Source organism: Parus major, chromosome 2 (assembly GCF_001522545.3).
Source record: "Parus major isolate Abel chromosome 2, Parus_major1.1, whole genome shotgun sequence".
In the NCBI taxonomy this organism is placed as follows: domain Eukaryota; kingdom Metazoa; phylum Chordata; class Aves; order Passeriformes; family Paridae; genus Parus; species Parus major.
The window spans coordinates 31,541,280-31,562,604 of NC_031769.1; the positions used below are offsets into that span (position 1 = coordinate 31,541,280).

At 41.0% G+C, this 21,325-nt stretch overlaps 1 protein-coding gene across 1 annotated transcript; it reads left to right on the forward strand.

Moving 5' to 3' along the window:
- Nucleotides 1–1,583: 1,583 nt before the first annotated feature.
- GPNMB (glycoprotein nmb) lies at nt 1,584–19,367 on the forward strand. Its single transcript, XM_015618402.3, has 11 exons — nt 1,584–1,801; nt 6,661–6,810; nt 7,511–7,654; nt 8,943–9,122; nt 10,232–10,390; nt 10,847–11,155; nt 12,344–12,466; nt 13,156–13,258; nt 14,153–14,358; nt 15,851–15,938; nt 16,691–19,367. Exons 1-11 carry the CDS (start codon nt 1,732–1,734, stop codon nt 16,842–16,844), a joined length of 1,686 nt encoding a protein of 561 aa, XP_015473888.1. The 5' UTR covers nt 1,584–1,731; the 3' UTR covers nt 16,845–19,367.
- Nucleotides 19,368–21,325: the final 1,958 nt, after the last annotated feature.

A 21,325-nucleotide genomic window follows, 5' to 3' on the forward strand; every position in this document is an offset into this window, starting at 1 on the left:
CCTTTCTCCCCAGCAGACTTTGGATCAGGCTCCCAGTGCTGAACCACAGTGTTTGAAGGTCACTTTTCACTTCTAGGATCAACAACCTGGAAACAAAGGAGTGCAATTAAAGTTAATATCCCACATGGTTTAAAAAAATAATCGTGAATGCCTTCGGAACCTGACATTTCAACTGGGAATGTAGTTGATTGAATAACAACAAAAAAAGCAACAATCACATGAGGACGCTGCAGTCATATGATTTTTTTGCACAGTCAGTCACAGCTTTGACTTCGATTTATTCTCCCCCTTGTTTCTGCCAGATAATGAGGGCTTAGTTTAAACAAGCCTGTATCCCTAAGGCTATTGCTGTCACCCTGCTCCTTGGCTGGCAGTAGGAGAGAGGGTTAGCTCCAGCCAGGAGGATGCTGAAGCATGGATTCTACATATGCAAGATCCACAGGACTGGACATCAGAGCCTGCATTACTGAGAGAAATGCTGGCTAGGGTGCTCTGGGTAGTGGTAATGGACATAAATAACACAGTTAATGGAAAACACCAGAAAAATAGAAGAAATGGGGGAAAAAAAAAAAGTAGTCAGAATTCTAAAATCCCTTTCCATTGGGCAATGTGGACAGTGCCTTGGAACTATGGACTTCCACCTGCCTTGCCCAAAATAAAAATGGTTTACTGTTGCCCAGCTCACTGGTTTCTGGCTAGCCAGTGTCACACTTACAAGTGCTGTCCTTTGGCACCACTGAAACCACTACTCAGTTCTTGGCTCTATGCCTTGCCATCTTACCAAGGCTTGTTCTTTGCTGCAAACAACAGCAAGAAACTTCACAAGGCTGCCAGGGCTTCCGTGAAAATCAGCTGCTGCACTGCCTGTAGAAGAACACCTGGGCTGGGGAAGCACATTGAACCTGAATTTGAACCACTAGGTGCCGTGTTTGCCAATCTACACTGCTCCTCTGGAGCCACTGGTTATACCTCATTGCTAGGCCAGGCAGCAAAGTCTGTCTTCTGTTTATCGCTACAATCCATGAAGTTTATACAATCCATTGTCTGTGTGTGGGTCATGGCAACCTGGGAGCTGGATGTGGAGTGGCCATCACCACACAGGGGCTGTGGTGGCACCTCTAGCCACCACTGGGTAGGCATGTACCCACTAAATGTTTAAATAACGTTTTCCTTAACAATCAACTCTGATCAGGAGCCAAGTCAAGAGATGTGTTTGAATTGGCCATTTTCCATTTAGTTTAGAGTTGCTGCCCAGCATATGGGGCGAGCCATGTGGTTAAGTAGTGATGGGTTCATCAAATGCAGTGAGCTGCTGCAGTAACACTTGCAAATCAGGCTGGGGCAAGAGTTAATTTGGATTTCTGGAAATACGTATTCCTAATTTAAAAACAAATTAACTACAAAAATTGATCACAGTGCAAAACTCGTATAAAAATGCCTGTGGGGTGAATGGTGTGGCTCCAAACAGGTCTCTCAGAAATCCCAGGCAATGCTGAAAGCAAAGGGAGTGAGTCATAAGCACATGAGCTGAAAGAAGCTGAAGACAAAATCATGCATCTCTGCTTAATTCCATCACATGATGAGTCCCGGGGCCCTTCATTTAATCGGAGAGCAGAGCGGCAGAGAAACTTCATTCTCACCTCCCAGTGAGTCCTGGAGGAGTTTCCTCGCCAAGGCTCCGGCCACGCTGCTCCTCGGCAGGTGCTGAGCCGGCCCAGGCTCTCCGGAACCATGAGCGGTGCTGGCCACCACCTCGGACTGCTGCTCCTGGCCGAAGCGGTGCTGTGTGCTGCCGCCACACGTGAGTGCTTCCCTCGCTCCATCATCCCTGCCTCTGCCTCGGCACGTTCCGTGTCCCACGCCAGCGCAGGAAAAGGGCTGCTCCGAGCACCTGTGGTGGGTGCTGGAGCCGTGCCCGCCACCCGCTAGGCGACAGCCGGTTCCACCACAGGGTTGCCTGGCTCCTGGTAGAAAAGCTGCCTGAGCTGGAGGAGTGCGCTGGGAACTGCTCAGTGGTCTGTTCCCTGTGCTCCACAGGTACACGGAGCTGGCTGGAGCTAAACCCTGGCTCTTGGCAGCAAATTCTTAGCAATTCTTCCCCAGTTCAAGCATGGCTAAAACGGCAGATGCAGAATGGACTTTGCACAGTTGGCTTGGCTCAGCTGCGACTGGGAGAGGCCAGGTCAGAAACAGTGCTCCCCAATGGGACACTGGGACCTGTGCATCCTAACCTCAAGAAGCCTAGTCAAGGAATTAGATCTGCAAGCCACAGTGGGCAGGGAGTGGGCTGATCTGCTTCTTTCCAGGCTCCCAATTTGACTCAAGTCTTAGGATGACTCCCTGAACTCAGGACTGGGAATGTAGAAATGGGATTTTAAGCTCAAATTCCAGAAAGTACAGTGTGGAAATTCAAAACCTTACAAGCTAAAGTCCATCTGAGCATTCATCTAGCCTTGTACCTGCCTCCAATGGAGAATAGTACTGGACGTATAACTGGACAGGTCAGGACACTTTCCCAGCTTTTGATGATTTATAGCATTTATAGAATTGCCTCTGTCAGATGCAGAGTCATTGTATTTAACAGTTTTTACTAGACTTTTTCCATCTGTTCATGCATTTGGGTTTTCATTGCAACACGTGTAAATTTTTGGGACACACTACATTCTGCCAGCAAAAAATTTCACACCTTAATTGTACCTTATGTGAAGATGTACCTTTTATGTGCTTAGAACCTGTAACCTGCTGGTTTCATTTGATTCTCTTTAACTTTTGTACTTTCAGCTTCTTCCTCCATGCTGTTCATGATTCTGTTTTTATATTCTCCTCTGTCACCTTTTCTCCAGGCTTCAAGACACAGTCTATTTATCTGTTCCTCATATGGAAACAATTCTATCCCTTTGTAGCATCCTCACCATCTCTCTCTGTATTTTTTCAGTTCTTTTATAGTGATTGAGCTGCAGAGAACAGAGCATACAGTACTCAAGACATGGCATTATAAAATGCTGTAATGATGTTCTCATCTTTGTTCTCTATCGAGCCTTTTCCTAGGTTTTAACCACCAGTGACCACTGCATTCAAAACTGTAAAGCTGCAAGATCCTGTTTCTGAGTTTAGAGCTAGTTTAGAGCCCTTCATTCTCAAAGGAAGGTTATATTTAACTCTGTTGAATTTCATATAGTTTTATTCTTGAGTCATCAAGTTTCATACAGTCCTCCCCTCTATTACTTTAATGCACAGTCTTCAGCAGATTAAAGAACATTGCTGTTTACCTGTTTTCCAGATTATGAACATTTTAAATTATTTTAACAATGGAGAAAACTAGGCATTTATTCATAACTTTTTTTTTAATGTCCTAACCAATCATTTATTCATGTGAAATCCTTCATTCTTATCCCACGGTAACTTAATTGCTTTATGTTCCTTTAGCAAGGGACCTCATCAAGTGCTGTCTGGAACTCAAGCAGACTGTAACAAGCAGGTCAGCCTTGTTCCCATGCTCTCTGTCTCCCTCGCAAAACTCAGAATATGTTTGTGAGCAATGCACTCCTTTTATGGCAAATCATATTAATGCACTCTACCTACTTACACTGTTCTTCACTGCTGTTCCTACCAGCTTCTCCAACTTGAGCCCCAAAGGGTTTTTTTAATCCTCTAAATCTTCCCTGGAAGTGTTTTTAAAAACTGTCATCACATTTGCCAATTTTTGTTTCTCAGTCACTGAAGCAGTGTTAAGCAAGATGTTACATGCTATGGTTAATAGCTCATTTATTTCACTCTTGAATAACTTCCATACTTGGACCATCCTATCCAGACAACTCTGTCATTTTGTTGATTTGTTCTATAATTGGGGTTTTTGTGCCAACACTTCATTTTGGGAGATATTTTCTGTCATTTAAAAAAAAAAAATCTATCACAGAAACCCCCTATGTTCTTCCTTTGTGAATGAAAATATAAACCAATTGACCTATTTGACTTCTGTGCTATCCCTTTACCTTCTCTGAATGCTTCTTTTGTATCTACATCATCTTTAGGCTCTATACTTCCTGGCAAGCTTTCCAACATAGTTTATATTTGGGGAAGAAAAAATAATTTGTAGTTTTTATGGTTTTGCAAGTTGTTCCTCGGATTATTTTTTGTCCTGCTTTATTATGTTTCTATACATAGCTTAAGAAAGTTTACGTTACAGTCTGGTGCCATTCCATCAGCCTTTTTGCTTCTAATACACTTTTATCTTCTTTAGCTGGGTCATCTTTCTATTTCTGCTGTCCTAACATTGGCTCTCATTCTCTCTTTCATGGCTAATACACTTTCACAGGAAATACTGAGCTTGTCTTTGCTACATTTTTCACCAAAATGAAAGCCAGAATGAGAAAGAAGAAAGTCGAAGTATAAGATCTTTTCCCCTACGACCACCTCACCAAAACTATTACAGGAATCTGTTCCTTGGAGCATAACATTACTCTGTCTATTTTGAACTGAATTGCTCTAATTTTGGTTATGACCAACATCTGTTCTTGAGTGGTTTTCATTGTTAAAAAAGAAATACATTAAAGCTTTTTGTTCCTTTAAATTCACCAACTGAAAATCTTCAGTTCCATGTGTTAGAGAAACCAGTGCAGAAGTCTTTCTTCATCTAAAAACCGATCTTTGTCTTGTCCTGAAGCTTGTGAAACATTTCATATTTGACTGAAATAAACAAATCACATCAGAGAGGCAAAGAAATACCTAAGCAGCTTGTGATTTAGAAGCAGTGACAACAGCTATTACTGGACTAGAAAATGAATTCTGAATTTAGGGATTATTAATGAAAACTCAAAATTAAAAGCATTTATAAAATTGAAAGTGCTCCAGCTGTTTTTGATAAATTGAACATTTGGGAAGAACACAATGATTGAAAAGTTTTGATCTGACAAAATCAAAACATTTTTATTCATTAGATCATTTTTCAATAAAATCAAGGAGAATGGGAAAAATAAATTGCAAAAATTATGTAGCCATTTCTGTTTGAATGAGACATTAATTTAATGATACCTAAAGTGTAATTGAACTTGCTAAGCCTTTGTGAAGTACTTTTATAGTTGCTAATTTGTTTTTTTCCCGAGCAAAGTTTCTGAATGACAACATTATCAAACTCTTCTTCTGACCAAGACTCAAAACAATACAGCATGTGATACAGGTCATTAAGTAAATACCAGTCATAATGTTATGCTTGCTCACATCAAAATATATTAAATCTGCAGGAAAGACTTCATTCAAGTGATTTAAGTGAGACTGCAGGGAGTTCATGTAGGGCAAAAGACTGTGGGAGATTGTATCTCTGAGTGCAAAATCTGCTCTTTTCCTGTAGCCATTCAATCCTCAAGACTGGGGAGTGAGCTACCATCATCAGCTCAGAGTTAAGATGGGACTGACCAAGAGATGTTCACTGGGCAATAAAACAAGAGAAAGCAGCTCCTGCCTCTTCTTCTCAGCCGCTTCTCTGATTCTCTCTTGCAGTAAAATTAGGAGCCACCCACCTCTAAAGACTGTGCTTAAACTGGCTACACCTGCTCTGTGTCTTTTCCAAAGCTTGGAGAAATTCCAGCAAACCTGATTTTGTTACAGCATACAGGGCAAGTCTCGCCCTTCTTACAAGTCTCTGCCTTTTCCTTGAAGTCATCCAGAATTTTGTTGCACTTGGGTATAAATCTCAGTAGCATTCTGCATCAGCTGTACCTTTACAATAAAGCCGTGGAAAGCAGAAATTCTAACTGCTAATGTGACAGAATGGCACATCCAGCAGTTACCTTACCTGATTAACATGGCAGAGCTCTTTAAAGCCTCCAGGCTTTCATGGAACTATGCCCATGAGCCCTCTTATTAACACTTTTTTACGGCGTCCTACAGTGGCCAACGTGTTCCTACAGGTTACTTGGATATTTAAGTTGCTTTCCACTATGTGTCCTTTCTGACAGAAAGAGGGATCCTAGAAGCCTGGGAAAAGTTTGAGACCATCATTTGTAGTAATATGAGAAGAAAGAGGTTATTGAATTTATTTAATATCTGAGCTGTTTTTAAATAAAAGGCATGAAGTTAATATGTTATTGTTGCTATATTATAAACACATTGAATTTACTATTCAGCTCTAAATTTCCTTTTCTGGAAATACCAGCTTCTGTTATAATTGGTTCCACCCCTCCCACCCAAACCACCAGCCAACTCACCAAAGGAGCTGCACTGGTTCAAAACTAATTCCTGGCACAGCTTCCACTAGAGCACAACTCAGACACAGAACAAATTTATCCTGTTAGCCTTTTACTCACAGATTTATTACCAGGCAAAGCAGTCAGAAATCAAGCAACCTCTGTGCAGAGAGACTGACTGTTGCAGGGTTATGTAAATTCTTGCAAACCATTGCTCTGATACAGTCAAAACATTGTAGACGTTTTTATTCTTTGTCTGGGAAGTTTGTAATATTGCATGCAGAAAAAAACGTCAGTCTGACAGTGGTGGATTTGTCTTTATGTTGATTATAGTTGATGTAAGTATTTATAGCTGCAATGACAAAAGTCAGTAATTTTCTACTGATGGAAAGTATTCTACCAGCACAAGAGTAATGTTTTTATAGAGTAATAGGGAAAATTGCATTATATCTACACTGATGTTTGGTTTTCTCTCTAGGGTTTCAAGACGTGTTGAGCCATGGAAGCACTTCTCCGGTCACATCCTACAAGAAGCTACAAGGCTGGTCTAGTGATCAAAATAAATGGAATGAAAAACTCTATCCTTTCTGGGAAGAAGGAAATCCCAGATGGAAGGACTGCTGGAAAGGTGATAGCATGTACACATTTCAAAGACACTTGAAAAACTGGCTAGAAAATCCACCACAGTGCAGGTGCTATAGTGTGTTTTCATAGGGGCAATACCCACTGCTGCACAGAATGGCAAGTTAGAGATGATTTTGTTCGATACCGTTCCCAGTGGGTTGTCTGAGGAAGCAGAACAGTGAGTTATTACATAAAATGCTTTCCCATTATGACTAATCCCAGACACTAATATTTATCAAGAAGTATTGGTGGTCAGGGCTCCAGCACAATCCATTATGTGAAACATGCCCTGGAGGACAGGCAGCTTCAACTGCTACCTCAGCAGGGCATGTGAGCTTCAGACTGACAGCTTCAGCAAAGACCACGTTTATTGTCACCTGCTCTGAGCTGAGGGCCAGTGACTATTCCTGGGGAGAAACAAAAAGTTTCTTCTTTGAAATATGTTGACCCCCACAGGTAGAAAACTATATTCTTATCTCTGGGAAGAAAATGAATGGCAGACCAGTAAGTGATCGGGGGGGATACGCTGAGTCCCTCTGATTGTTTGAAGTTGGGGCTTTGATAAGAGCACAAGTGACTTAGGAGCACGAAAACCCTTAGAAACAGAGTAATCAATAAAGCATTTCTAATTGATGCACAGTTGATGGTAGCTCCTGTTTCAATGCACCCTTTACTGCAGTGAAGACCAATTTTCTTTTCTACAGGTGGAAGGGTGACAGCCAAAATGGACAGTGACAGCCCAGCACTAATAGGATCCAATGTGACCTTTGTGGTGACTCTCCAGTTTCCCAAGTGCCAGACAGAAGATAATGATGGCAATATAGTGTACAGGAGAAACTGTACCCAGGGTAGGTAATGGCAATTTCCCTGCACCACGCTCACATCTGCCTGGTGCTGCTGTGAATGTGTCACTGAGCTCTGAAAGCACCACAGGTGCACCCAGTGAACAGTGGCTGTGCTGGATTTAACTGGTAACGCTGGCCTGTGCACACCCAGCCTGTGCCACACCACCTTCTTTCCTAACAAGACCACTGTGGTGTTTTTAGTGCTCTGCCCCATTGTATATACACTGACCAGGATATTTGAGAGTGACCATGGTTATAAACTTGCCTTCCCAAAACAGTCACATAATCTGAGTTCCCAACAGAACTGTTACTGCTTTTCAGTTCAGGCACAATGTTGGACAGTCACACTGGTTTGGTTTTTTCCAAACTTATAAAGCTGTCAATTTATAAAATTGAGGGGGGTTTTTTTCAGTTATGAATGTAGAGTTCAGTAACTATATCTGCACAAAAGAGTAAATCTCACACTTCCACATTTTAGGAATTAAAAAACAAACAAATATTTTTAAATCAAGCAATATTTTCCTCAGAAAATCCCTCTTTTTCATCTTATTTACTGCTACATGGAGAAAACAGCCTATCATAATTCCAGTGTTTTAAGCTGCTGGATCTAGAACAACTCATGTTATTGTACCTTTCATCCCCTGAATGCATAAATGTTCAACAAATTTTTTTACTGATCAAAGTAATTTTCATTTCCAGCAAGTTTTTTGTCAGCCTAAGTTCCAGTTAACTGTCTGATATTTTGTTAGCAGCTTATCCATACTCTTCTCAATATCTGCTGTGCTGTTTGGGGGACAACGCTTCTTATTTACTATTAAGAAAATGATAGAAATTCATGTCTAAGTTACTTAAAGGTGCCATAGAAAAGTTTTCTGACAAAATAAACAAAGTAACTTCCTTACAGTGCTTTCACAGCTCCTCTTAGTACTTAAAATTTTAGATTCTCCCTGCCAAATATTTGGGTATCCCCATTATCTTCAATGAAACAGTAGCATTCTATGTAGTCAACAGTAAGATTTTGGGCAAGCACTTGTAAATTGTGTCTGGCCCATGAGACAGTAAATTGTTTTTGTAAACTTCTTAATAAAATAACATCAAGACAGAGCTATTTTTTGTTTACATCAAAAACCAAACAAAGCACAACTTTAGAAAAAAGAATTAATGTCAGTCTGAAAATACCCCACTTCACCTGTTGTTTGAATGCAGTGACTGCTATAACCTGCGGTGCTTGCCTCCTGTTTCCTCTGCACATTTCTCAGCTGACCAGAATATGTCCTGTTTATATCCTTAGATCCCCCAGCTTCCATGGATCAGCAAGCCTATGTCTACAACTGGACTGAATGGATTGACAACTGTGGCTGGGAAAACTGCACAAGCAACCACAGCCACAACGTATTTCCAGATGGACGTCCTTTCCCTCATCACCCTGGCTGGAGGAGAAGGAACTTTGTCTACGTGTTTCACACTTTTGGTTAGTACTGCAACACATGCCTTGGTTGGGGTGATGCTGCAAAACTTATATTCCTTTTGTACACAACTCATTTGTCAAGTATGTTTTACTAAAATAGCTTTAAAAATGATTCCACACTCTTGAGTGGAAATACTGAATTAATTCCCCACTTTTCCAGAGAGGCCATCAGGTGTTGGGTCTAGAAATCATGGATTACCAGAAGATTCTCTTTAAACCTGCTTTCACAATACTTCCACTAGAGGAAACTAATTTCCTTTCAGTAGCACTCAAGATCTTTTTCTAGGAAAACAGAGAGTCTGAGCAGGTCAGTCAGACAATTTATTGACAGCTCACTGCCACTTAAGACTTTTAGATTTAAGAGAGATCACAGTGCTGTGTATCACCAGTTTAACAGTGCAGCACTTCTTGTCTCTAGGGAGGTGAGAACTGCCACTGGCTGTGCTGCTGCTCTGGTCACAGATGCTGATTTTCAATGTTTCCTGCTCCTGAGTATATAATGGTTGGGTTATTCCTGCCATTACTAAATCTTAGTGCCTCCAGTTCTTCTGCCTAAATCAGTTTTATTGCCAGTATCAGTATGAGTAGTAATAATAATAATAATAATAATAATAATAATAATAATAATAGTAATATTCCAAATTTTATGCAGAGGTGATACTATTTACCTACCTCAGTCAGCTGTTAAAAAGACAAATAATTGAAGATATAAAAAAATGGTTCTGGAGTATGAAGCAAGAGGTATTATATCTTCTGGCTATGCTGAAAGCAAACACAGGATCACTTAAAATGCCTCACACCATCCACTACATAATCCTAATAACTTAATGTAATGTAACTGCTTTGGAAAGATGTAAATGTCTTGGCAATTTTTTCTTGGATTAGTGAAATTTGGGACATCTCTTTGACAACTTTGAAAAACCGGAATTTATGGGAGTAAACACATTGTAAAAGTATCCAGTCCTTTGAAAACACCTGTCAGATTATTGGAAGATATTTCTAAATTATTAATTTTGATTTTGACAATCTAAGATTCTCAGAGACTCTGCCTCTCATAAACCAACATGTAGCAAAGCTGAGGGGGAAAATGTTAAGTTCATGTTCTGTTTCAGGTCAGTATTACCAGACAACAGGACGATCTTCAGCAAAGTTTTCAGTCAACACAGCAAATATCACTCTTGGTGAACACGGGATGGCAGTGTCCATTTACAGGAGAGGGCACTCAGGATTTGTTCCAATTGCAAGAGCAAAAACTGTCTACTCTGTAACAGGTGAGTGTGCTGGAATGGACTGTAATTAAATGCTGGGGGTATTTGCAGCTTAGCTGTTAAAAAAATTCAGCACAAGCACCATCTGGGATGAAAAGAAGACATTGGCCTGAGAAAGGTATTTGGCATGAAAGTGGAATTTGCTAAACAGACATGAGTAGCTCAAGTAAACCTTTTGTCTACTTCAGTATGACCCCTCTACTATGTAATGGAAAACGATTAAGAGATAATGCAATCTTCCACAGATGTCTATGATTCCTCATTTGTTCCCATATTTTTCTGGCTGCTTCCTACTGGCATTCACTCCTCAGGTCAAAAATTGAATTAAAGTAGAAACCTGTGTTAAAAATACCACGTTTACATCTCACATTCTGGATGTTGCTGTTCAGGGGCTTTGGAACCGTTTGTTGTTTGCAGCCAGGTATCTCTATTTATTTACCTCTCTTTTCCCTCCTCCAGACAAAATTCCAGTATCCGTGACTATGTCCCAAAAACATGACCGCAACATCTCAGACTCCATCTTCATCAAAGACTCACCAATTACATTTGATGTGAAGATCCATGATCCCAGCTACTATCTGAATAATTCTGCCATCTCCTACAAGTGGAACTTTGGAGATGGAAGTGGCTTGTTTGTAGCCAGCGGTTCTAGTACATCTCACACCTACACTCTGAAAGGAAACTTCACTGTGAATTTAACTGTCCAAGCCATTATACCTGTACCTTGCAAACCAGTAACACCCACTGCACCACCACCCACCTCAGCAGGTAAGCATTTATCAAACAGCACTGGCATTAGGAGCTAGGCTAAACCTCTGCATTCTGATGTTTTTAGTTAATATCTTTAGCAGTTTAACTGTCATCATGAAAGAGCTGCAAGCCTCTGGAAACCCTCTATAAAATTGGCTTAGAGACAGAATCAATAAGCATAAACTCCCCTAGGATTCTATGGCAGGGATAACTTACACGTTTAACTCCTTATGCATCCAGTTCTACCACCATGCTTACAGTATACAAAGGTCTTCAGGTGAACATAAATGTAAGTTTATGTTACCTCTGCCACGCCTGGTCAGGAGATTTTAGCCTTCTCTGCTCAGGGTGATCTTCTGAGGTAAGATGTAAATTTCAAATGAAAAAAAGGAATCTCAGCACACTCTTACATCAAGTTCCTTCTGGATTGCATTAGCTTCCATCCAAAATTAAATGAGATTGGATTGAACTAAAAAAACCATGTCATATTCAAAAATATAGGATTTTCACATGGCATTAACCCAGAACAGCTTTTTTTTCCACTTTAAATTTATTGACTAACATATTTTAGAATAACTTTTATTATGTTCAGCATTGGTTTATCATCTCAGAGGGTTTTAAGGTTTGCAGAAGGCCTGCAATTTCAGCTATAATACTACTACTGTGAAATTGTAAATGTAGCTGTATTTTTTCAAATTTCATATTTTTAATATGTGCTCTTACCAAAATATGGAGTGAGAATGAAAAATTAAAGGAAAGATATAATTTTTACCACTTCCTCTCTTCATTTTTCCACTAGCTGTAATGTAGAGCAGTGGGAAAATACCAGCTTTTGAAAAAGCATTTTAAAGGTTTTATTGGCCCTTGGATTTCTTATATAATTGATTTGGGGATTTTAAAGAAGTATTTAATTGCATTACACTTTTCGGTCTCCCTTTTATTTCACAGAGATGAGTGACTAGCCAGGGGCCTTTTGGAGTGAGGCTCCCCAGGCCACTCCAGGGTTCTAAAGCTGGGCACGTGTGTTTTCTTTAGGGATTATTGCCATGAGCTCATAACACAGATACAGACATGACTGCACAGCTGCAAACCAAAGTCACTGACAGCCTACGGAATGAAGGCACTTGGAACATGTGGTTGTGTTCAGAATATCCCTAAACAGAGCTTGTTCTAAAGTTGCATATCTATTTCTTCTCCCTCGAACAGCTACAACCGGACAATCCTCTGATTCTGACTCTTCTCCCGCTGTCGAGTCAGTGGAGGATAATCCTGATGGAGGCTGCCATATTTACAGAAATGGATACTATGGAAGTAGTATTGATGTTGTAGGTAAGGATGTGGATCAACACCTGAACAGAGGAATGGTGTTAACAATGAGCAACAATGTATGGTAGAAATAATGTTTATTTAGACACATTTTTATCAATTACATGAGATCCACAAACAGATCCTTGTCATGGGCATAGCTGACAGTTTTAAGGATTAATGTACAGACATCTTGCTGGCTGACTTTGGTGTCTGCTTGCACTCTGCCAGGGGCTAGTTGCAGAGGTTATGACCCCTTGCCTTCAGACATGTGAGGCTGGACATTGGTCTGGATGCCTGCTGATCGCTGACCCCATGTGATGGTGGGGATGTGCATTGTGTCACTCCTTTCTATATCACCAGCTTCTGAACATGCCACTACAGGAGCACATGGGCTGGGGAGGAGGTTTGTATAAGGTTGAACTGACCTTTGAATGCAGAGAAATCTCATGTAGTGGGAAGTGATTTAGCAAAATAAGGAGGTAAATAACAATAATGAGGAAAAAAAAGGCAAATCGGAAAGGAGCAGCCTCACAGGGAAAGCACTGGAAAATTTCTCAGCTTTCAAAGCCTTCAAGAGGAGTGCTAAGGGAGGGAGGAGGTTATGGAAAACAAGACCTGAACTGAGCATCAGCTAAACACTTAAGGTTCAGTACACATAGACTTCAAAGCTTGTCATGTGTCCTACAGTTGATATGTGTTTCCTCTCCCAGAGGGAATCCTTGAGGTAAATATTATTCAGATGACAAGCATCCAGATGACAGAAAGCCAAGCTGAAAACTCACTGGTTGACTTTGTTGTTACCTGCCAAGGGAGGTAAGTGTGTGAATGAAGCTGTCAATCTTCCCTGTTTAAAAATAATTAGGTGCTGGAATGCTGTATGCACTTAGATGCAGATGTATGAACAAAATTTGGGAACTGTAGTGTTTCTATTTCTTGATGGGAACTAAAGATAATGCAAGTCTCATTTTTAAACTATGCCAACTATAGCCAGGGACTTAGGATTCAGAGCAAAGATCCAGTCTCAGTAAAAATCAGGAACTAATTGTGGGAAGAAACAATTTATAGTCTCCTGGCCAAGACAAGATTTCAGCACTTACAGTAAAATGGGAAGCAGTGTACTGCAATTGTGAGGAAATCCTTTCTTTTTGGCCATGAGTTTTTGACGCTTGGACTAAATGGGTGAGTTCAATCAACTTCTTGGATGCAAAAACATTGGACTAATATTCCTAGGTCTTAGAAGGTTAGAGTTGAGAGGACTAAGAAATGAAAGAAACACTGTGGTAATACAACTGGAAAACAATTAACCTCTCTAAAGGGAGTGTTTCCTTTTCTAGCACATGATACTACTTAAAAGAATCTGCATTCCTTTCTTAAAGATGTGTATTAAAGGTAATGGACATTATAAGTTGATTTGATGCAGGTAATCCTGTGATCACCATAAAATGCTAAATGATAAGCAAAACAAGCAGATAATTATACAGATTGTATACATGCATTCTATAGAAAATCCACATGTACATGTATAAATGTATAGGTATGCAAAAAGATACCCATAGTACTAATAAAACACATTTAAATCACTGTAGTGCCACTGATTTCAAGAGGCACCAGCATAAAACTGGTGCACCAGTGCAATGTGTCTATGAACTGGGCTAACTGGGCTGGCAGGACACCACAGATGCAATGTGCTCTCTCTTCCCATGCCAGTCTCCCCACAGATGTCTGCACAGTCGTTTCTGACCCCACGTGCCAGGTGTCCAAGAGCATGGTATGTGATCCCATTGTCGTCACGGATGAATGTTTACTCACCATCAGGAGAGCTTTTGAGGAACCTGGGACATACTGTATAAACATCACCCTGGGTGATGACACAAGTCAAGCCCTGGCCAGTGCCCTGATTTCTGTAAATGGAGGTGAGTCCACAAAGAGCAGACACGGGTCATTGGTGGAAAGTTTCTCCCTGTGGTCATTGCCCTGCAGGAGGAAAGAGAAGAGGAATACACAGGGGGGGTTCTTATTATGTCTGGAAGCCCCAGCTGAGACTGCACCAGCTTGTCTAAGAGTCCATGCAAAGATAAAATTATTATTTCCCTGGGGGAATTTTAGCTGTTAGACCTTGATTTGACTTCTGTTTATGATCCAATGAGTACAGTAATTATACCAACTATTCAGTATCACAGAATATGAACAGTTCTTAAGCCATAATGTAATTTTCCACAGAAAAATGTTGGGCAGAAAAAGCAGGTGGGGAACATGCCGGCCAGCCCAGTCCACACATGGAGAGATAGCAGAAACAGAGGGGAATTCAGCTCACTTGAGACAGAATCAAAGCCTGCAGCACAGCTGGCTGCCCTGGGCTCTCTTTACTGCCCATGGGCCTTGACATGGTTTCTATTTCTACATGAGGATAAGATGAATCATGTTCTGGAATGATCTGTGTAACATCCAGTGACTACAGAGTCTGTCCAGGGTAATTGTTTCTGAAGAGGAGCTTTACCTTTGGTTGGAGAAGTATCACAGTGTATCTCATAGCTATCAAAGCAGTCTTTGACAGAACCAGCTATTAAACTCAGCCTCAGTCAGATGTCTAAAGGATTGTGCTGCCTCTCTGCTCCCACTTCATTCCCCTCCTGACTTCCTATTACAGCATCCTACTGAGTCTTCTGAACTCTCTAATTACTATCAGTCAAGCACCTGACCCATTGCAGTCATTTTCTATAGTATTTTTGATGATTTTATTTAATCTAGGTGTAGGTTTATCTGTTCTGAAATCAGTTCATTATGAATAAGGCACAGTACTTGACCTGTAAGTGCATTCTGGCTCCTGAAGGTGCAACTAAGCACACAGAAGGGTTTTTCTCAACTGTATTTGCAGAGACTAGCTTTAGCCCAATAAGGCTGGTCTGTCTAGGTTTCCTCCAGAGAGCAAAGCTGAGTTGTACTTTGGGGCTTCTTCTGTAATCAAAACAGAATTAGGATCTAAGAGAGGTTGCTGCTGCTTTAAGTCACCTTCTGGATGAGCCCATCTAATTTTGTCAGTTATCCTATAGTCAGTGTAAACATTTCCCCAGCATAGCAAACGGCAAGAATCAAGTTAGCTGCACCTTGTGGGGCACCAAGAGGGCCCTTCATTCCCCTCCATGCTCAAGTGGTAGCCATGTGTGAGGAGCAGGGCTCATGTGAGAACACAAAGCACAACTCACACTCTGGTGGAATAGAGAATTACATGGATGTGAAGGCACTACCTCCTGCCAGTCACTGGCCTCCAATGCTTCTTAGCATATTAAAATTACTAACTGTGCTTCAATTCATACAGCAATAAGTAAAAATGGAATTTTCTTAGGAAAGTCTATCTTGCTGTAAAATAGAGGCTAACTTTTAATCAATCGACTTTCTGAACTGTAGGAACATCATCTGGAACAACAGAAGGTGTCTTTATCTTCCTTGGCTTGTTGGCAGTGTTTGCTACTATTGGAGCATTTTTCCTTTACAAGTAAGTTGCTAGTTTCTATGACTAAAAACAGTTAAAAGAACTGTCAAAATATTATTTAAATTAACAAACCAAACAATTTAAATTTGCTTTAGCTATGTTTTTGTCTCTTTACTATTGCAGCTCACAAATATTCTGGCAAATATTCAAGAAAATGAGATTACTGGTTTAGGCCACAAAACCATTGGAACACATGCAGATGTTAAGGACTTTCAGAAAAAATTACATTTCCTGCCCATAAGCACAAAGAGTAATATTAGCAGGCCTGCTGCTTACACTTCATGTAAGCAGAAAGCAAACTCAAACTGCATGATGTGATTTCTATATGCAGTGAAACCAAACAAATTCTTCATTAAACAAATGATTAACAAACTCTTTGGGGAAAAGGTGCTGAGCATGCAGGCCAGTAGCTAACAGAAGCACATGTTGCTGGCATTATTAGTTTGGAAGTTTCTAATGAGACGCTGAGAGTGCACAAAGGCTCCTGAGTCGAATGTGTGCTCACGGTTCCCAGTGAGTGGTGAGAAACACACACTTCCATGGAGCGGCGGTACTCCAGTACTCCCTCTCCCTAACCAGGCCCCTGCCACCATTACTGACCTATGGCTGCCAGACATTAGATGGGATTGAACAGGGAAGGGGGAGAAAGAATGTATGATGAACACATGATTAGTGCTTTTATGCATTGGTCACATGCGAAATGTCGACCCTCCTTTAAAAGTCTTTCAGCAACTAACTGTGCACATTCCTTGCAGGAGATACAAGCAATACAAGCCTATTGAGAGGAGTGCAGAACAAACAGAGAAGCAAGAGGGATTCACTGCTTACTTCAGCACTTTCAAAGCCATTTTCTTCCCTAATAGCACTGAGAGAAATCCTCTGCTGAAGAGTAAACCAGGCATTGTTTAAACCTTTAGTGCAACAGTTATTAGATTAAGTGCAGGAATTGTCTCTGAACTGTACTTTAATGGGGCTTTCTTGTTATAAAAATACCCCAGGGAGTAAGGTGAAAGCACATGGAGATGGGATGGTAACTTTTGGGGCTTGGTGCAATTAGCAACATTAAAGTAGTCCTTTATAGAAACACAAGGGGGTAGTTTTAAGCACTTGCTGTTCTTGCTTGTGATGTAGGATACACTCTTCTGAATTACTAACGTCCCCCACCCCCCCCACCCTTTTCTGGCTTTTCTTATTTCTAGGTTAACAGCCTGCAAAATTAATCACATCCATAATCTGGAAGGGGGGAAAAAAGAGGTTAATTAAAAAAAAAAAAAAAAAACCAAAAAAAACAAACAAAATAAAAATCCCCACCAACTAACCAACTTGTAAACACTTAGCTTTTATTGCTGCTTACTGCCTTAGCAGGATTCATGTCCTTGCTGTAAAGAGAGACATGGGGGGCAGGCACGTGTTATGTCTGTGGAATGAAACGTGCCATGGCCTATTCCCAGGCATTGGCACTGAACTGCTGCCACTGTTACGCTGTTCAGGAGGTCCTAGCACAGACTTGCCCCAGGCGGGCCAGCTCCCCACCAAGCAAACCCTAGATTCTGGGAACCACTAGAGGCACAGCCCCCCACTGTGAGTTTGGCAGCAGCCACCCTGTTTTTCAGGGTTCAATAACATGGGTGCAGCTCATTAAATGCCAGTTGGCCTCAGGGCCAGAAAACAGGGCTGGACACACTTAGCTTCCCACTGGACATGGCTACCAGTGCATGAGTCTCACTATAAAGTAGACCACAGACACCCGAGCATCAAGATGAGGCCCACTGGCTTGGCTCTCCCTGTTCAAACTTTGAGTCCCATGTAAAATTCTGAGTTGCAACTGCTGATGCTGCCTTTGCCTCCTTTGCTTCCATTGGTCTTGAGACACTGGATAGGCACCACTGCTCCCAAGGGGCAGATACAGTCCAGGTCCAATGAAGGGTCAGCAGAACAAGGGATCTAGCAGGAAGGGGTAGCATTTAACTGCCTTTTCCTCTTCTCTTTTCATTTCCGTCTTTCCTGCTGTAAAGAGACATTAATTTCTGCTTGCTCCTCCAAGTGCCACTGACCACTAAATCAAATAAATGAAAACCCCAAGATAAATAAAGCACTCTGCTCCAGTTCCTACTTTTACATGACACACCTTAGAAAATGTAAACTTATGCAAAATAAATGTGCCTCCACTTGTTCACTCTAGCTGCAATTCTGTTAAAATAACTCATTCTGAGGCCTTCCAACAAGTGATCTGGCCTTGTATCCACACATGCTCATCACTCAGCATCACAGCATTTCACAGTGTGAGACCAGCACAAACTGCTGCAGGCTGACTCGCTGGATGATGAGTAAAGGAGAGCATCTTATTTGCAGAAAGGGAAAAGTTTAATGCTAAAAAAGGTTCAGGAGATGAGCAAACAGACCAGCAATTCTTTATAGTTTATGTTCCATAAAACTGCTGTTGTTAGTAAAGGCTATAGCCAAAATAGAGCCTGGGCAAATGACGTTACACAATCTATTTCTAAACACTGAATTCCTTGAAGATCTGTATTTCAATACAACTATCTTATTTACCATATCTTGAAACATCTCTGATACATACTGTTTTCTGTTCCTGTGGCAATATGTAATTATAAACACACTTTCCTACTATTTTAGCAGATCTTCCAAATGCTTATCATTTGTAATCTGAATCTAGTCTTCACTGTCCCTTCCCAATGTGCACAGACACCTTTCAATGACTTAAGAAAAAAAAAATGTAGATTCCAACATACCTGTGGGATTAGTTCTTCAGCTCTAAAATTCAACAGCCTATTTTCTTCTTTTGTTTCCAGGTTCACCCATTATTTTAATTATTTTGTCACTATTTCAGTTATATTATTAAAAGCAGTGTATTTGCTATTGTTCTCTCTTCCTTATACGTAACATCCTATTGTCTAAGAACTAGCATCTCAAATTATTTTCTGACTTAAAACAGGAAACATTTTCTGCAAAAATTACTAAGTGTTATATCTTCTGTTATCAGTCAGGCAGGACTGTAATTTGTATTTGTTGCTCTAGCTTGAGGCAGGACAGGGATTTAGTGGAAAGCTTAAGATGACCTGTAATGAAGCATAAAAACATAAAATCTGTCACAGCTTAGGATCAGGGAAGATGCAGGCTACCACCTGGGCTACATGCAGTAAACATCTTGTTTCTGCAAAATGCAGCATCTTAAGCTTTTGCACAGAAAACAGCTTTCAGGAACACATTAAGAACTTTTTTATACTTTAACCTAAGTGTTAGGAATATCTTACACTATCTCCCTTTAAGTGTCATATCAGAATACTACAGTTTTATATAATGTTTTTGCCTTTTCAGCTGCAACTTCTATTTCATACATCTTTACTTTTATACAATGGAATTTAACTGCTGCACTGACAAATAAACCATGTGATGATTTTAAAGAGTTCACTGCTTTGTCTCAGAACGAGTAACTGCGAGATAAGAAACTTGATGAGTTGCCCAATTATTGAAGATTGTCTGCTTCCATAAAACATAAGGGATTTGCCTTACCCTCAGTTCACACCTGGCTTCACCATGGGTTATCGAGCTGATTTTACAGTCTCCCTTCAAGTGCGCTCAGAGCAATGGCACCCCAAACCTGAGAAGCAAGGAGACTTTCTTAACACCCAGATGACACAATTTCAGAACAGATCAGGATACAAATGAACTTCATGTCCTTCAAAGGCAAGAACAGCTGACAAACAACAGATTTGTGAATGTCAGCAAATGTTACGAGACAGGTTTCAGGCATTCCCTTTGAAGAAATAACATCAAGAATGACATCAAACATAAATTACGTTGTCTTCATAGAAAGAACATCTTTTCAAAACATGTCTTCAAGAGAAATGGAAACATCAGTTGGGTAGCAAGTTTGTTAAGAATTAGTTTAAAAACTGAGCTGTTATTTCAAACAAATTTTGTTCCTCCCCCCCGTTTGTTTTTTGAATATTTTTTATAGTACACAATTAAGGCTCAACAGATGTGACCTTTTTTTTTCTTACCAAAAGTATTTTTAAGCTGAAACCAAGGCTAAAAAACACCACTCTCTGGAAGAATTGTAAAGGAATGAAACATAACTTTGCAAGAGCCATCCAACCACTGTGGCTCATGCAGCATAGTCAAATTTTCTTTAATGATAACGCTTTCATCACTACAGTCTTTATAATTCACACAGAATTCCATAATCACAGATTTTTTAGGTTGGAAGAGACCTCTGGAGATCATCTAGTTCAGACCCCCTGACAAGTCAGGGTCACCTACAGCAAATTACACAAGAGTTTGTCCAGGTGGGTTTGGAATGCCTCCAAAGAGAGAGACCCCATGACCTCCCTGGGCAGCCTGTTCCAGTGCTCTGCCACCCTCAGTGTAAAGAATTTCTTCCTCATGCTTAGGTGAAACTTCTTGGTTTTAGTTTTTGGCCACTTCTCCTCACCCTGTTACTGGGCATCACCAGTAAGAGTCTGGCACTATCTATGACTATGCCTTTTACACCTTAATATCATTGCTTGACTATCATACTTGGTAGGAGTGGGAAAAACATTCTGAATGGCAATTATTTTAGTGTCTCTGTAAATGCCAGGATTTCCAGGGGAAGGAAGTAAAGGGAAGTATGTTTCATCCACATTAAATACAAATGCTTAAAGGTCATAGTTTCTCAAGCTTTGTCAACTTTCTCCATAGCAAACCAAGCATAACAAGACTACTGACTTGTACTCACTAACACCATGCAGGAATTATGCAAACAGAAAACACACTTTCCCTAAGAAAAACGTGTTATTTTCAAACCAGGTACAGTTTTTTAGGACAAGGGAGACCACAAGGTTGAGGAGCAACAGAACAAGGGGAACTGGCTTCAAACTTAAAGACAGTAAATTTAGATATTAGGAAAAAAATTCTTTAATTAAATTAATTAATTAAAATTTTAATTCTTTAATTCTTTTTAATTCTTTAAGGGTGGTGAGGCATTGAAAGAGGTTGCTCGAAGGAGTTATGGATGCCTCATCCCTGTTAAGTGTTCAAAGCCAGGTTGAATAGGGTTCCGAGCCACCGTGTAGCGGAAGGTGTCCTTGCCCACGGCAGGCAGGTCGGAACTGGATGATCTTTAAGTTAAGATCTTTAACTGATGATCCAGCCCAAGCCTTTGTGTGGTTCTGTGATCCTAGCGAGCCCGAGCGCTCCCCGGGAAGAGAGGCCGCCCTCAGCCGAGGAGCCTCACGCCAAGCGAGGCCGCTTCCGAGCCAGCCCCGGGCAGCGCCGCGCGCGCGCCGCGCCCCGACCGGCAGCCGGCTGCACCAATGAGGAGAGGGGGCGGCCCCGGCTCCGGCCAATGGCGGAGCGGCGCGCCGGGAGGGGCGGGCCACGGGCCG

Bases quoted from the DNA above. Each gene is read 5' to 3' on its own strand.
- GPNMB (XM_015618402.3), top strand. From the start codon at position 1,732: ATGAGCGGTGCTGGCCACCACCTCGGACTGCTGCTCCTGGCCGAAGCG. The intron at 10,391-10,846 runs GTGAGTGTGCTG...TCCCTCCTCCAG, and splicing joins AACTGTCTACTCTGTAACAG to ACAAAATTCCAGTATCCGTG. The intron at 11,156-12,343 runs GTAAGCATTTAT...TCCCTCGAACAG, and splicing joins ACCACCACCCACCTCAGCAG to CTACAACCGGACAATCCTCT.